Consider the following 17,498-nt stretch of genomic DNA (forward strand, 5'->3'; position numbering starts at 1 on the left):
CATGGATAGGGCGGTAGCGGGAAAAGCTCTATGGGGGATTCCTTTTCTTACCAGAGAATTCCGCCCCCATAGTCTCTACCTCTTGGAGGTCACACAAACTCCTATGAGAGCATGGGATAGAGTGGCTACGACTTATAAGTTGACGACCTTTCCCTCACAGTTGACTCCCATAGTGGATAATGCTGCTTTTATGCTGGGCCAAGCGACAAAGGCCTATAGTCAATGGTTCAAAGAGGGTCGCAGATCCATCGGCCATTTTTTTACGCTAATGACCTGCTAACGTTTGAGGACTTCTGTTCACAACAGAGCCTCCCTGAGACTGAATGCTTCAGTTACCACCAGATTAAACACTGGGTACTACAAGCGGGGGTATGTGACATGGCACAGAGACATCTCACTTCGTTTGACAAATGGTTGGTAACCAAGCACACAGACTCCTGCCTAATCACAGAGTTATATAGCCTACTCAGAGGGGCTCCGAAGAATGCTAAATCCCCAGAGCAGCAGAGATGGGAAAGGGAAATTGGGAGAACTCTTCCAGAGAAAGAATGGGCAGAAATGCATATTGCAAAGCGCGTCACATAGCCCGAAACGTCGCTAGTATAGAAACCGCTACTAAAATAGCTACCAACTGGTATTTAACCCCTCAGAAACTTCACTGGGGCAACCCGGCCCAAGATCTATTGTGCTGGAGAGCCTGCGGATCACTAGGCACACTCACCTACATGCTATGGGAATTCCCTAAAATTTCCAGATACTGGACACAAGTGCTGAATGACATCGACAAACACTTTGATACCCAAATCCCTCGTTTTCCGGCCCTTGTGTTACTGGGCCTAACAAATGCTCTTACCTTTCCGCTCAAGGCGCGCAGGGGTTGACAGATAGCTCTGGCTCTCAGGGCAGCCCATCAGAATATCTTAGGCCTACTGGGGAACAACCAACCTCCCAACACATGAGGGTTGGTTGCACCGCATGTGTCAGACCTTGGGGATGGAAAGAATGTCCTTTGTCCTCGTCAACCAGTCAACCTCCTTTCGAGAACTCTGGGAACTATTTCTGGTTATACTCACCTCTGAGTTCAGGGAACTAACCTGTCCCAAATATATGACCTTGCTAAGACTCGCTGAACCCCCTCAGCCCTTACCAGACACAACATCCACTTCACCACAACCGACCTATGTACACGGATACGCCCCATACTATAAGTGAACAGAGAAGGGACCCAGTTTTATTTTCCTTTTTCTTTACTCCTTTCTTTCTTTTCTTGTTGGGGGGGTGAGGAGATAGTTGGGTGGTCAGTAACATTATCATCCAAGAGGTACCCCGAGTAGAGGGCCAACAGATTTATTATATATCTGCAATGATTATTGTTGCTAATTTCTTACTCAATACAGATTTTTTTTTTAACTCTTTTTATTGAACTTTGCTCAAGGTCTCATACAATACACAGCAGTGATCAAAAGAGTTTGCAGAATAGCAGCAATACATTGCACTCTTGAGGACAGACACGACAGTGGAGCAGGCTAATCACAAGAATCCCTTCTATCCCACCCCTCCCCGCTCAGCCCGATACCTGTGCCAGGGGCCCCATACCCTCCTCCACTTCTTCACACATCCTCTGGACTTGTAAATCGTTTCCTCTGCCCTCTGGCACCAATCCAGATCTCTTACCCATTGGTCCCACTGAGGGGGCGCCCGCGCTCCCCACCCCTTGGCTATATTTCGTTTTGCCACCCCCGCGGCCACTGCCAGCCAAATCTCGTTGTGTCTGGTACCAATAAAGAAATTTAAACATAAAATAAAGAGAAGGACTTGAGAAAATGAAGTAGAAATAAGGTCAATAGACTGTTTTGTGAATATTTTACAAATTTCTGCCATCGGCAGGCGAACACAGTCTTGGTAGAGAGATGACTATGAGAAAGTGCCATCTTTCTTGCATGGTATGCCCCCACTTTTTGCTTAATTGCTGAATGCACTTTGACTCAGCGTGCCCTGGACTCCTGCCAATCAGGTGCCCAGGGCCCATGTTTGTTCCCTAAAAACCTACAACCCAAATTGGCAAACCCTGGCCATATGTCAGCCCCTGGTAAATGGTACCCTAGGTACCCAGTGCCTTGTGACCAGGGAAGGCCTCTAAGGGCTGCAGCACTCATTGTGCCACCCTTAGAGGCCCTGTACCCTAACAAACACACACTGCCTTGCAGGTTGAGTGTCTGGGTACAAGACAAAACAAAGAGTCGACATGGCACACATCCCTGTGTGCCATGCCCACCACCTACACTGCCCTGGCATACATCAGCCACCCCTCTGGCTAGGTGCCCTATGCCAGTGGTGTGGGCACAGGAGCATGAGCCCTGTGCCCCTACAGTACCTAGGTCCATTCCTGGGCACTGTAAGTGCAGTGCTGCCATTCAAGAGTATATGGTGCTGAGAGCTCGTCAAACACCAACTCCACAGCACCATAATGGCAACACTGAAGACTGAGAAGTTTGGTATCAAACTTCTCAGCACATTAAACCCACACTGATGCCAGTGTGGGATTTAATGTGCCAAGCACCCCAGAGGGCATCTTAGAGATGCCCCCTGAAACCTAACCTACAATCCACGTCTGGTCTGGGAGGCTGCCTAGGCTGCCACACAGCAGACATGTTGCTGGACCCCTGGGTAGGAGAGCCCCTGCTCTCCTGGGCCTGCAAAAATGCACATCCTGGGCGAGGTGCTAGATCTCCTACCCCAGGATGGGCAGGGGGGAGCTTCAAAGGCATGCCGCCTCTGTGAGCTTCCCTAAGCCACTGGCAGCCCTCACTCATGAACAATATCACCCAGAGGAGGAATCACTTTACCTCGTGACTCGAAAGACTTCTTCAAAAAAAAAAAGCTCCACAACTCCGACCTAACAGTAGATGGCAAGAGTATGCAGAGCATGTGTATCCACAAGCCACACGTCATTGAACATATTTTTCTAGTCTCAAAAAGCACACTTTGGCGTAGTAGTCTCTGCACCGGAAGGTAAATACTTTGTGTGTGAATGTGTTCCGTGTTAAAGGGAAAATGATGTCGCTCACTGTGAGGTTAGCCAATAGCTGAAGTGGAGTAAACCACAGCACTACTCTGTAAGCTACACAAAGCGGAACAAAATGTGAATGACACAATAACAGACCAATGGATGAAGAGGGCTGGCTGAAAGCCCCAATAAGACAAATATATTGTACATATATTTTTAGTAAAACCAAAAGGCCTTAGCAAAAACTAGACTTAAAAATAGTTCCCTGAATGTACAAAGTGGGAGGATACCAGTCATCCGATCCAAAGGATAGCAAAAAGTTATGCTCTCAGGGAGAGACAACCACAAAAAGAGGAAGCAAGTCATGGTAAGCAATGAGCTGACTTTAAGTCCCCTGCAAGCACTAGTAGTGTCCACAATAGCTCTTTGACAACAGACCTAAAGAACGAGTTACTTACCTTTGGTAACAATGTATCTGGTAGAGACATAGTCTAGCCGCAGGTTCCTTAACATAGAATATCCCCAGGCATCAGACTAGATCCGATAAGTCTTCCGCAGGAGCACCTCTGCGCGCCAGGGGGGGCGGTGCCGCCTGGCTTCGCCCTGACGTCGTCCACGGACATGACGTCAGCGGAGCCATATATGCCCCTTCTGGCGCGCTGACATCAGTTTTCATCGGAGAAACGTTTCCGCGTCAGAACGCGGAGCCATCACCAAAAAAACGGTGAGAATTTGGGAACAGTGTGCAAAAATGATGAAAGAAGAAATGGACAGGTGAGAAAGAGCAGTGCTCTGAAGAGCCATCCCGCAAGAGCGAAGGCTCAATTAACGGTAAAGGGAGACAAGAATGTGGAAAAACAGCCATATAATTAAATTTATAAGGCGCGCAGCTACCCTAACAGGGTTTCCCGACGCCGGTGTGTCCATAATATAGACTAGGTAACTGAGCTGGTTACTGAGTGAAAAACCAGGTCTTAAGGTCTCGTCGAAACTTAAGGTAAGAGGATTCCTGTTTCATGAGGTTGGGGAGGGAGTTCCAAAGTCTGGGTCCAAGACAAGCAAAGGAACGCCCACCCATTCTGGCCAATTTGAATCTCGGGAGTACTAAATTACCCAGATTGGAAGAACGCAGAGCTCAATGATAAGTATAAGGGCGAATAAGTTCCTGCAGGTATGCCGGAGATGAACCTTGCTTGATTTTGAAAATGTGACATAGGGCCTTAAATTTGATGCGGCTTTCAATGCGAAGCCAGTGCAGGTTATGAAGAAAAGGAGAGATGGAAGCTTTTCTGTGAACGTGGCAGAGAAGGCGCGCGCCGCCTGGCAGAGGATAGAAAGACTGCATCCAGAAAGTAAAACTGTGAACGAGAACAAGTACGGAACACAATATTAAGGAGAGGTCACCACAAGATGCCACCAGAAAGACGTTGCAACCCAAATACAAGACCCATAAATGTACAGAGCCAATAGATCTGAAGTAATAGGCCGCAGGGGTGGCAAAGACCACAAGGCAATGGAGAAGGGGAGAGCGGTATGGTGGGAAAAAGCATGAATAGATTTCACACTGTACAATCCAGGCCGAGGGCTGGAAAGAACACAGGAGCTATCAACATACCACCTAATGTTGAGAATGTGTGGAATGGAGCAAAGAAAAAGAACAAAGCAGTCTGTGTTGCAGTGAGAGAATATCACTTTGCAAAAGGGCAAGCCACCCAAAGGGAGGAGAGTATAGAAAGCTCCAACCTGAAAAGGTCCTCGCAGAAGGGGGAGGAAGGGCTGGCGTTAAGGAATCTGCGGCTAGGCTGTCTCTACCAGATACATCGGTACCGAAGGTAAGTAACTCGTTCATCTGATAGAGACGTCTAGCCGCAGATTCCTTAACTTAGAATAGATACCAAAGCCATACCCATGGAAGAGGTGGGTCTGCGACTGAACCCCACCAAGTTCCCGAGAGAACGTAGTCATCCATAAAGTGAGTAAAACAGCACGGTCAACATTTGGGACGAACCATAGTGAGGACAGTAATGTAGCGCAGGTAACCACCAGACCATAAAGCTCTAAAGAGAGCAAAAAACAATGGGAGGCAAAGGCACCCGAAGCCGTTAAGAACAGCACACAAACCCCTTTGTGTATTCCTGATTTGAAGGAAGGAAAGCACCGAGCCAGAATGCCCCAGGCAAGGTGAGAGGGATTTAACTTTGAAAAAGGGTTCGAGTGATCCACAGGACTCGAGGTGGTGATAGGAAGCAAAAGCAATTAACGGTCAACCAAGCAGAACATTGGAAAAAAGGGCACTGTAGAGCCCGCACTTGCAAGACACGTGGGGCAGCAGCGGCAAGAGGCTGACCCTTATCCGACAGTGCCAGCATGGAAGAAAACATATACTAGATATGCTGGAGGAAAAAGGAAGGTCATGACTGCGCAAGAAGTGTAGCTGAACCGAGGGTTTGAGAGAGAACAGCCGAAGCAATGTGTCACCTGCAATAAAACCTTGTGATGGGAACCGGTATGACAGAGACATCGCACACCAGACTAACATGTACAATCTCGAAAATGAGCCCCGTTGAAACCCGCACCAGCAGGACACAAATGACAGCAGTGGCAGGATGTCAATCCACGGCCACAAGGTGCCGGTAGTACGAAGGTCCAGACACGCCAGGACTGAGGCGTTGTGTCACAACTCGCAAAAAGGGCAGATGACGAGCAGTCAAGCCTTAACTAAGAAGCGCGAAGCCCGGAAGGCTCATAAGACTACCAGAAGGTAGCTAAGCATACCGTATGGATGCTGAAACTACACGCAGCAAGCAAGGACCTCCTGAAGCGGAGCGTGAGCAGCCCGGAAGCGCACAATAGCAAGAAGGCAACAGCCCCAAAAAGGGGCACCAAACAAGCCAGGCACTACATAAGAGCTGGCGGAACAAGCAAACCGGGCCAAGAACCACGGACACCACAGGAACAAAAGAAACAGCACGGGTCCGCCTGTTAAGAACAGAGAGCTGATATAGAGCAGGAGGAAACACGTTAAAACCATGAAAACGTGACCCCACAAGAGGCTAGAGTATGCTGAAAGTACCCGTAGTCATGTGGAAACTGAGTAGGAGAATGTCCAAAGCAGTAAATAACCCATGCCCCTTGCCCGAGAGGAACAACAGGCCCCTGCAAGACTAAGTAGGGAGTAAAAACTAGTCACAACAGTGTAAAATGTGTGGACAAATGTAAGGATCCCAGACTCTAAGAAGCGAGTATTCCAAGAAGAACACGCCCCTTTAAGAGTGCACAACATGAACCCAAGCAAAAGCGTGGAAACCCCCATAGGGAAACATCAGGGAGTATGGAAACCGCTCCAGAAATGCAGCCAGAAGAAGGCCAAGACCACGCACAGCAGACAACATCTGCTACTCCACTACTTTGGAGGACAAACCCAGAAGGGGCTGGTCATCCAAGTTGCACCAATAAGCAAGCCACACAGCGGCAAATAGGGTGGCAGTTGTGAAAAAACTGGGACAACAAGGTGTCCCGCCAGGCGTGTGAGAGAGAGACACCGCACGGTATGGAACCCATGCCAGGTTCCGATGCACCACAGACGGACCTACAATGCCGTCTAAGTATGACTGTAGGAATAAACAAGTGGGACCTATCAGGATGTCCACGGGGAGACTACATAGGAGCGTACCAAGGCAAAGAACCTAATGCAGGCAAATACCCCACATAGGGTAAGGCTAATCCCTGGTAGGGGCGTCCTCTTGGGCTACGCACACAGTCAGAGGACTGAAAAGCAAAAGAAGCAGCCGAACGGCTGTACAGAACGAACATAGGAAAGGCTAACCAGCCAGGACCAGTAACCGGCACTAAACGAACCAGTACATTAGGGTGGGTGCCGTAAAAGGACACCAAGATTTACTGCAGCCCGGAAAAGAGACGGGAGTCCGCCGAATCTGCATGGCGGTCAAAAAGATCCACTCCATTGAACGGACGATCCCTGAGGGCATCCCGAATATGCTCAGGAAAGCGACTGTTGCGCAGCCAAGCATGGCGACGTAGAGCCACAGCGCGAGCCAGGACCCGTCCCATAGAGTCAGTTGTATCCAGGGAAGACCGAAGGGAAAATTGCGCCATGCATCTCCCATGCAGAAAAATGCGCAGCAATTCCGTACGTGACCCTTCTGGAATAAAAGGGATAAGGTGAGCAACTGAGTCATAAAGAGCGGCAGATGAGTGTGCAAACACACAGGCTGTATTCAAAGCCTGGAGGCCTGCGCTAGCGGAGGCGAAAAGCCTGCGACCACAATCATCCAGCCACCGAGACTCTTGTGGGAGGTAACAATGGTAAAGAGGATGAAGATTGCAAATCAAAAACAAACCTGAACAACTAGGCCCAGAGCAGGCGGGTGAAGAGACAGACAAAGAGGATCACCTGGTACCGGGCGATGCCTATGAGCAATAGCCCGATCAACCAGGTCACCCGAAGATGGTCTGGACCAAGAACCACGCAGGGTGTCAAATAGTGAGTCCCCAAAGGGCAGCAAAGGCTCTACCTCAATAGGCTCCAAATGGAGTAGATCCAATAAAGTATCAGAAAGAAGAGGCACCATAGGAGGCTGTAGGCCAAGGACAGCAGCCGTCCCATGAATAGCATGTGCAAAGGCAGCACTAGACTCAGTTGCCATCCGAGTAGGTGACAACAAATGGTCAGTAGGAGACGGTTGAAGGCTAAGTCTACCACTGGACATGAGGAGTGGCGAAGGTGGAGAGTGACCCGAAGGCCAGGCTACACAAGGTACTTGCACCCTGGCCCCTTGATCAGGGGAGTCCAGGGAAGCCTCAGGATCCACTGGAGGAGGAGTAAATGGGAGCATCGGTGTCAACGGACGTCGCAGGGGACTACAGCTGCCCCAGGAGTCAGGGGTGGGATCAACCACCAAGTGCCGTAGTGGAGTCGCCAGGACGCGAACAACCTCCCTGGAGAGAGCACAAGGTGCCGGCACAGAGGCTGTCTTAGTACCCGGACGCCGGCACAGGGAGCTCCACAGGGTTATGTGTTGAGCGACGGGTGGGGCTGTGCTCTAGGCCCAGGCTTGTCGGGTTCTGGAATCGACGCACACAGCCGGTGCCGGGGAAACGTCCGCAGACGATGACCCGGCAACAGTACCTGCTACCTCTGTGGGGCCTGAGGATGCACCAGGGAGAGGGGGAGACTGAAAACAAGCCTGGAGTGCCTTAGAATAGGCCTCCATTTGGGCATGTGTGGCCCCAACACCCGGAAAGGGTGGATATGGAGGATGCCGTATGCCTTCACCTGCCTTATTGCGAGAGGAATGGGCGGAAGCGGCACAGGCAGTGGAAGAAGACCTCTGTAAGCGACGCTTGTGCTTACGCTTACCTGTTGCACGGCGGTCGCGTGAGCGACCTCAGAACTGAGCCCGATCCCGAGAAGAAGAGCAGCAACGGGAGGGAGCTGGACAGAACACCCGTGCGGCCAGCAATTTCATGCGCCGCTCCCTCAAGGACTTAGGCTTCAGCCGTTGACAGGCGTCACAGTTCTTGGAGTCGTGGTGCACGTCGAGGCTCCACATACATATGAGGCGCGGGTCAGTGCCAGACATCTGACGCGCACAGGCTTCACAAGCCTTAAAGCCGGAAGGCATTGCACACTGTTCCCCTCCAGACACCCACGGTGTCGTGAAGGCCCAAAAACCAGGCTAGGTAACTGCTAGTTTCCAGGATCCGTGTCCGAACGCGGAAAAGACGAAAACTGACGTCAGTGCGCCGGGTGGGGCATATATGGTTCCGCTGACGTCATGTCCGTGGACCATGTCAGGGCGGAGCCGGGCAGCACCGCCCCCCGGTGCGCAGAGGTGCTGCTGTGAAAGATTTTCCGGATCCAGTCTGACGCCTGGGGATATTCTAAGTTAAGGAATCTGCGGCTAGACGTCTCAGATAAAAGGTGGGCTCCTCGAGAACCACATCCCTTCCGACAGATATTATCCTACCCCATCTGGAGTACCAGAATATGGGTTGTCTATGCTTCGTCTTGCACTGCCTCTTTTACTCAGATGGTCCGATTGACCACTGAGTAGTAGGCTTTTCAGATTCTCAACCTTAGAATAATTCATGTAAGGGCCTCCAAACACATGGAAAACCTTTATTTAAAGTTTCAAATAGATCTCTTTGTTTACTGCTAAGAATAACGAAGACTCGATTCCGAAGGGTGTTGAGAAGTTCTGAATGAATGCAGTCATCTAGTACACTGCTCAACCAATAGTGCTTAAGAGGTTGGGTCCCTCCTCCCAGAAACTGAGCTTTACTCAGTTCCTCTAATGCAACATTCAGTGAGCGAAGGTACAGTGGTCCTGCCCCATAAAGTTGCCCAGCTCTTGGGACTACACCAAAGAAACACGGGCACAACATATGGTATGAAATGCCTCAGGTTTAAGTTAGACACCTCCTTTCTGGGCAGTGGTCCCCATTTTCTGATGTTGTGGGAACTTTGCTCAACTTAAAGGGGAAACTCATTCAGCATCTAGGAGGGACTTTTGCAACAAGGAAGCTCTCTACAAAATAACCACTCAAAATGCTGTGGATATTCTCAACCCTTTGGGTGCTTTCTCAATTTTGTGGATACTGTGCAGTGCTGATCTATGGATCTGCAGCTTTGAAAACTAACATAGACTACACTATTTGGTTATGCAGGTGATTGGCCAATACCGAGAACATGTAAGTCAGTTCAAATTGTATACTGCTTAAGTGTTTGTGGTGGCACTCGTCCTGGATTTCAGTACGTAGTGCCAGGGCAAGACAGTCTCCCAGTCAGTCAAATACAGCCTAGTATTACTCTGTGTTACTTTACAGAGAACTGCTCAGCACTGCTGCGGTTGTGATGCACCCATCACAGTCACACAGAAGTCCACTACAGCAGAGGAAGCAGGCTGCGACAGTAGCACTTGATAGGTTTTTCAAATTTTCTTCTGAACAAGGACCAGTAGATTCTTATGGGCCTTAAGGCATGCTGTGACTCATGAATCTCCCACAACTTACCTAGCGATAATGCATATTTCCAGAGAATCTCATGATTACAGTTATTATTTAGGGGGTTGCTGGTAAGCTATTTTATAAAAGAAGCGTGCAAAAACTTCACACTTAGTTTTAAAACGATTTATTTAAATATTAAAGCAGCGTCTTAGTGTAGAAAACATGTTAAGTGTTCAGGACCCACCTTTTTACTCATTTTCCATGCAGGGAAAGTCAAAAGACAGTTGAAGATGTGGGAATCGGTTTTAGGTGGTTACCTTTTAAATGCAATTTTCTGGCTGAAGTGTAAACACGACGATCTCTATGCAAGGTGGTGTATCTCACAGCAGGTAGTGATTACGATGAAGCTTGAAGACTGCTCTTGGCTGCCATCAGCCTTCCTGAAGTAGCAATTAAGGACATACAAAAGGGCAGGCACTGCCTAGAAACATCCTCATGCTTAATAATAGAATATCTTGACTCACCCCCTTTTCCTCTACCATTCACCAAATGGTAGTGCTCTGGAAGGACCAATCGCCAATCTCTTGCAAAAAAGGACCTTGTACAATTTCTAAATATAGCTCTGTGTCCACCATTCCTCACTTCAGTGTCTGAGTCCCCAGACACTGGAATGCAGACAGTACACTTCCATAGTCTGGGGAATCTGTATCCACCTTCCCTCTTGTGCCATACTAAACCAAGAGCCATCCAAAATAGATTCCACTGTTCTCATTAGTCATAATCACATAGCACATGGAGTCTTGATAACAGACATCCCAAAAACCCAACAAGGATACATGTACTATACACACACCCCCCACACATACACAGTTCCCCACCCACACTTTACATCAGTGTGGCCAGGAGGGCACATTCCACTGAAATAGAAAAAAATCTACTTAATACTATGAATCTTCAAATATTGGTATGCTGCAACTAACGCTGTATGCCAACAATCCAGGTCATTACAGTAGACGTGTTTAGTGTCCCACTATAGGTCACAGAACAGATTCTGGGCTTTGACTATTATGGAAAGTCTTCGGTCTCAGTGCACATACTGGATTAGCATGCTCACTAGTCCAAAAATAAGTAATTACACCAGTTTCTCATGCTTCGGATCACTCAATGCAGAGGCATATGCCTGTACATTAATGCAGGGAACATCCCCACCCCAACAATGTCTAACTGCCACCTAAATTAATCACACTTAGCAGGAATCATAAAACATATCCACTGCTGTAGTATGGCTTCCTACCTTTCTTTCACAAAGCTTGGACAACCTTCATTTTTCCAGGAATTCCAATTCTCTTCAGTGCTAAGTATATGCTGTTAAAAGAATAAGTGAGTATTATTAAGCTTGAACTGGTACCATGCAGTGTGACAAAACAAATAAACCACAACGCTCACCTGTATCATTTTTAGAAATTTGTCTCCAGCCGGAGGAGTTTCCGCAATAAGCTGTGTTGAGAAAAAGAATGATGAAAGAATATTAAAAGCCCAACCTGATATAATCACTAAAATGTAGGCTGGTATTACTTCGATGTACGCACTGATGCAGGAAATAATCACGGTAACATCAGCTAGCCTTCTCAGAGCTCTTACTTTGTTAACATTTAGAGTTTCTCAAGATAGTAATTAGCCTTTGCATTTTCAAAAATGGGAAGAGAAGATCCTAAGGCAAGCGAAGACTATAACAGAGAGAAGTCGACTGAAGCTGGTTCACAATTAGTGAACTTCAGAATTACTTGAGAAGGGTTGGAAAATAGCTTTATTGCTCTTTGGGAGTGATGTCAGTGTTGGACCTAGACTAAAGTTGGGTGAGATAAGGGTGCTCAGGTACTTTGACTATTTCATAATGTGTTCCTCCATGGTACCAGCAATTAGAAAGCAGGGTCTAATGTGTATAAGTATTCCAATACCAATGAAGAGGTTGTTTGAATAAGCAATTGAAGATTTCCAGGAAACCTGCTTTGTGAAGTCACCATTGTCACCAAGACACAGGAATCGTCTTTCTGAGCAGCTAAGCCAATCTTTGTGGACCTCTGTATCAAGTCCCTTTTACAAATTAAGTGCATTGTTTCCAAATAAATATTGTATCCAGCAGAGTGGATTCCTCAGGAAGCTGATTGCAGATAAGGAGCGAACCAGATATTCACTAATTTTCAAGAGTCCCAAGATTACTTGACGCTCAGTGCTGGCGTAAGCTTTGGGAAGCAGAGATGTTGATAAAATGTGAACATCAGCAAAAACAAATAATTACACATGTTACGCAATCCAGAAACAGGTCTATAGAGATGACACAGAAACTACAACAGTGGACGGGTGTACGATTCTAATATGAACTAATGAGCAAAATATGCACATGAGGGGTAAGATATGCAGCAGACTGTCTGTACTGGCCCATGATACTTGCCGAAGGGACGTGGCATTCAGCACCACACCCACATGTGTGGCCTTTTTATAAGGCAAATATAAGGTCCCTTAAAAAGAATGTGGGCTGAAATAAAAATGCTCAAATATAAAAGATAGTCTGGTGCATGCATATGAACCGCAGGACAATCAAGTTGTGGACAAAATGAGACAGATTGTCCCACTCCTAGGTCATTATAAATGTACAAAACTGAGATGCATGTAGTACTACTAAAAATATCAAATCTTTTGATCTTAATGGAAGAACTACTACAATCTGTAGTTTCTCGAACTGCAACACCAGTAACGTTATTTACTGTTTGTTTAAACTTTATTTCAGCTAATATAGCCTTAAAAGCCAAAGTACAAGAGATAAATGACAAAACACATATATATACATGACCATAATTATCAGTAAAATTAATACATGCAATTGGCAAGAAATATTTTGGTTGTCTCCATGATTGAGTAATACCGCATATAAAAATATAAATAACAATTTTAAATTAATTAAAAGCCAGAACTGAAAACAATTAGGACTGAAGGGGACAGTGCATCATGTTTCTATACAGAAGGAGAAAGGAAAAGGCTCCCATCCGTACATTACAGTTTATGACCAGACTGTTTCCTGATGAGGTACACATTAAATAAGAACCTACTTGTGTCAAACACCACTAGTTGTGAGGTATTGGACTTGATTATGCGCTCTGCTTCTTTGTAGGATCTAGCCCCCACATGTTTACATAGGGGTTTGATCCAACAAACCCTCGGTTTCTTATATGCCGGGCAAAAGAAGAGTAGATGAGCATCATCTTCCTTAGCCCCTAGAGAGCAGAGAGTGCACAAATCGGAACCTTTCCCCCCCCCACCTGCACGTGTATGCACTAATCTGTAAGACAACGCTGTATTATCCCCGTGCACTCTTGGCGTGTTAAGCAAAGTTCAAAACATTTATGTTGGCGCTCCTGGTGTCACGCGGAGTCCCACCGCGTCTTTATAGAAAACAGTATGTATAAAGAAATTTGGAAATTACATTTCAACCACATTATATTGGATGAACTTTCTTGAAACTTAATCTATGAAATCAATAAATTGATGAAGAAACTTGCCAGTTTCGTTGTTTACTGCGCGCCCTCGTTTTGTGAGGTGACTCTCCTCACTACATACTGTTTTCTAATCTGTAAGACCCCATACCTAAATTGCAAATATAGTGTTTTTGCTAGTGGTGGACCAATCTCATCCATGAATTGTTCAAAGTTGGGTATGTCTTTTATATTGAGGAATTTCTGGGTCAATATGCCAATCGTAGAACTATGCACTAGCTCACCGTTGACATAGGACCAGAAGGTATCCTTTACAAGTTTTTTAGAAGACAATGTTATGTTCTGGGGAACCTCCCATAAATGAGAAAGCCCTAGTCTTTCATACCACTTATATATATATACTTTAACCATGGGGTTTTCATGTGCCCATCAATCTGGATTATTTCAGTCAATCCACTCTTGTAATCACTCAACTCCGGGGTTGACCATAACCTAACCCAATACAACAGTGGTCTTTGTGTAGCTTGATAATCTGTTCTTTTAAGGTTAATATCAAGGAATACAGGGACTAGAGGGGATCTAGTCGGTATTTTGAGTAGCCTACGTACAAAGTGGTTTTCCACCTTCCCAAAATTGCTTTTACAGCAGTAACCCCAAACCTCAGCACCGTAAAGAGCGGCCGATTGAGCCTTCGCTTTAAAAACCTCAAGTGCCGGCGAAATAGCTTTAGAATAGCTAGCGCCGTGCACTTTTAAAATAGGCATTGAATTTTGTTTAAGGGATAATGTGCTTTTGTCCAGCTGCCCTTTCCAAGTCAAGTTGTTATCCAACATTAGTCCTAAATAGTTGAAACTCCCTACCTGTTCCAGTTTTTGGTTCTCTAAAAACAGGTTTTTCCTGAGGGATTTCTTGGGGTTTATGGACATATATTTGGTTGGGTTTATTTCTAACCCCTTCCCCACACAATACTTTTGGAAGGAGTCAACCAAATTTTGTAAACCCCTCGGAGTCTGAGAAATGAGAATGGTATCATCAGCAAATAGTAATGCTGTGATCGTCTCGCCGCCTAGCTTCGGGGAGTCGTGTACACAGTTCCTTAGATAGCTCGGGATATCGTTAACATATAGCGAGAAGAGGGTGGGTGCTAACACGCAACCTTGGCGCACACCACGGTCCACAGGTATAGCCCTTGAAATTTCACCACCCTTCCCCCATCTAATTTTAGCATCGTTCCCTGTGTGTAGCTTGATAAGTTCTTTAAGTAGCTCGCCTGGGACCGCCATGTTCCTTAGTGTAATCCACAACAGGTTGCGCGGAACAAGGTCGAAGGCGGCCCTTAAATCCACAAACGCCACATAAAGGCTACCCTTCCTTATGTTTATATACTTCCAACAGATACACATAAACCTAACCACCTGGTCGACCGTACTAATTTTTGATCTAAATCCTGCTTGGTATTTGGTTAGTATCTTAGTCTCCTCAATCCAATCTAAAAGCCTATTTAAAATATGTCTGGCAAAAATCTTTTGTAAAATGTCTATTAAACTTATTGGGCGGTAATTACTCGGATCATAGCGATCACCTTTTTTAAAAATTGTTATAATTTCTGCCCCTTTCCATGATTCGGGGATCGGTGTACCTGCCACAATCGAATTACTCAGAAAATGTATATATGGCCCCCACACTTCCGCATCGTGTTTTAGTAAATCGCCGGGAATTTTGTCAGGGCCTTGCGCTTTACCCATTTTAACAGCTTGTAATGCCTGGTTGGTTTCTTCTAGGCTAAAATGTAGAGGAACAGTTCTCATTTCTAAATTAATCTCTTTATCCCCGGGGAACAAACCCTCCCTGTTATTGGAGTAAAGCTTGGAAAAGTGATCACACCATGTGTTTTCATCTAGGAAGATATCCTTTGGCGATCTACCCCTTCTTGTTTCCCTTGGCGATTAAATTCCAGAACGTGCTCTGATCGCGTAACTTGGCCGCGCTCAAGAGGTCCTCCCATATACTTACATCCCAAGCTTTTTTTGCTTGGGCCATAGTATTATTATAAGCCTGTCTACCATTTTTTATATCCAGTTGGTTCCTTGATTTTACTGCCTGGATCAACCTTGACTTTGCTATTCGACAATCTTTGTTGTACCATGGGTTCGCTGACTCAAGATAGTTCCCTTTCCTATTTCCATCTTTTTTATATATTTTGCTCAAGAGGGGAGTTAGTGCATCTACCAGCTTGTAGTGTAATTCAAGAACACCCTGTGTACCCAATAGAGGCAACTGGGATGCTCCAACAGTCTCAGTAAGGAATATGCTACTTACCAGTATGCATCTGTTCTTGGCATGTAGAGCTGCAGAGTTGTACACTTAGCATAGGTCGCCATCTGGTGTTGGGCCCGGATGTTTGCAGTTTGTTTTTCTTCTTGGACCGTCTTTGGAAGTCACGAGTTTGGTGACTCCTCCTTCGGTCCGTACTGCGCATGGGCTTCGGCTCCATCCTCAGATTGTTTTTCGCCAACAGGGAAATGATGGAGCGTAGTAATAACAGTGAGAAACCCATGTGTGTTGTATCTAAATAAGATGGACTGGAACGGATACAGGTAGCCGGGGAGGCGGGTGGGCGTGTACAACTCTGCAGCTCTACATGCCAAGAACAGATGCATACTGGTAAGTAGCATATTCCGTTCGAGGAATATGAGCTGCAGATTGTACACTTAGCATAGATTATATAGCAGTACCCAACCTTAGCGGCGACCACCGGTATCCGTTGCAGCTGTTTGAAAGAGTGTTTTTAGTACAGCCTGGCCCACCCTAGCTTGCTGCTGGGAATGCACATCTACACAGTAGTGTTTTGTGAATGTGTGCGGTGTAGACCATGTGGCTGCCTTGCATATGTCATCTAAGGGTATATTCCCTAGAAAAGCCATAGAAGCCCCTAACTTTCTTGTAGAGTGGGCTTTAGGGGGAACAGATAATGTTCTCTTTGCCTTCTGATAGCAAATTTGTATGCATTTTACAATCCACCTAGCTATCCCTGATTTTGAGATGGGGTTGCCTTTATGTGGTGGAGAAAAGGAAACGAACAACTGTTTGGTCTTCCTGAAGGGTTGCGTTCTTTGTATGTAATATAGCAACGCTCTTTTCACATCTAGTGTGTGTAAGGCCCTTTCCGCAACAGATTGGGGTTGCGAAAAGAAGACAGGTAATTCCACTGATTGATTGAGGTGGAAGGGGGTAATGACTTTGGGCAGGAACTTCGGATTAGTTCGAAGTATGACCTTGCTGTGATGCATTTGTATGTAAGGTTCCTGTATGGTGAACGCTTGTATTTCACCAACCCTTCTAAGGGAAGTGATAGCTACAAGGAAAGCTGTTTTCCAGGTGAGAAATTGTAGCTCACATTTGTGCATTGGTTCGAAGGGCGGACCCATTAGTCGTGTAAGGACCAAATTTAGATTCCATACAGGGGAGGGTGGTGCCCTGGGAGGAATTACTCGTTTGAGGCCTTCCATGAAGGCTTTAATAGCGGGCACTCTGAAGAGTGACAAATGCTGTCTGTTTTGTAGATAGGCAGCGATCGCTGCTAGGTGTAGGCGTATGGATGAATACGCCAGGTTACACCTGTGAAGATGGAGCAGATAGCATATGATGTGTTGTATGGATGCATCTAGAGGGTTGATTGTATTGTTACGGCAGTACATTACAAATCTTTTCCACTTTGCGGCATAGCATGCTCTAGTGGTAGGACGTCTGGCTTCCATGATGATGTTCATGCAATCAGGGGGAAGGTTAAGGTACCCGAATTCTAAGATTTCAGGAGCCAGATCGCCAGGTTGAGCTGAGCTGGGTCCGGGTGCCTGATTTCTCCATGGTTCTGGGTTAGGAGGCATGGGGAAAGGTGCAGTTTTTGATGTGGTACCACTGATAGTTGTAGTAGCGTGGTGTACCACGGCTGTCTGGCCCACGTCGGAGCTACCAGAATGAGTGTGAGGGAGTGCTGTTGTAGTTTCCTGACCACTAATGGAATTAGTGGG

The 17,498-nt window shown here is 46.5% G+C and overlaps 1 protein-coding gene across 2 annotated transcripts in view; it reads right to left on the bottom strand.

Moving 5' to 3' along the window:
* The window catches only part of THOC1 (THO complex subunit 1), a 387,395-nt gene that overhangs the window by 152,863 nt on the left and 217,034 nt on the right, over positions 1–17,498 (bottom strand). For both annotated transcript variants that reach the window (XM_085605802.1, XM_085605801.1), the window contains exons 14-15: positions 11,423–11,473; positions 11,271–11,341 (exon numbers count right to left, since the gene is read on the bottom strand). In XM_085605802.1, coding sequence (XP_085461928.1) covers positions 11,271–11,341; positions 11,423–11,473 — 122 coding nt within the window. The remainder of the gene's footprint in view (positions 1–11,270; positions 11,342–11,422; positions 11,474–17,498) is intronic.

Source organism: Triturus cristatus, chromosome 5_1, assembly GCF_964204655.1.
Source record: "Triturus cristatus chromosome 5_1, aTriCri1.1, whole genome shotgun sequence".
Classification (NCBI taxonomy): domain Eukaryota; kingdom Metazoa; phylum Chordata; class Amphibia; order Caudata; family Salamandridae; genus Triturus; species Triturus cristatus.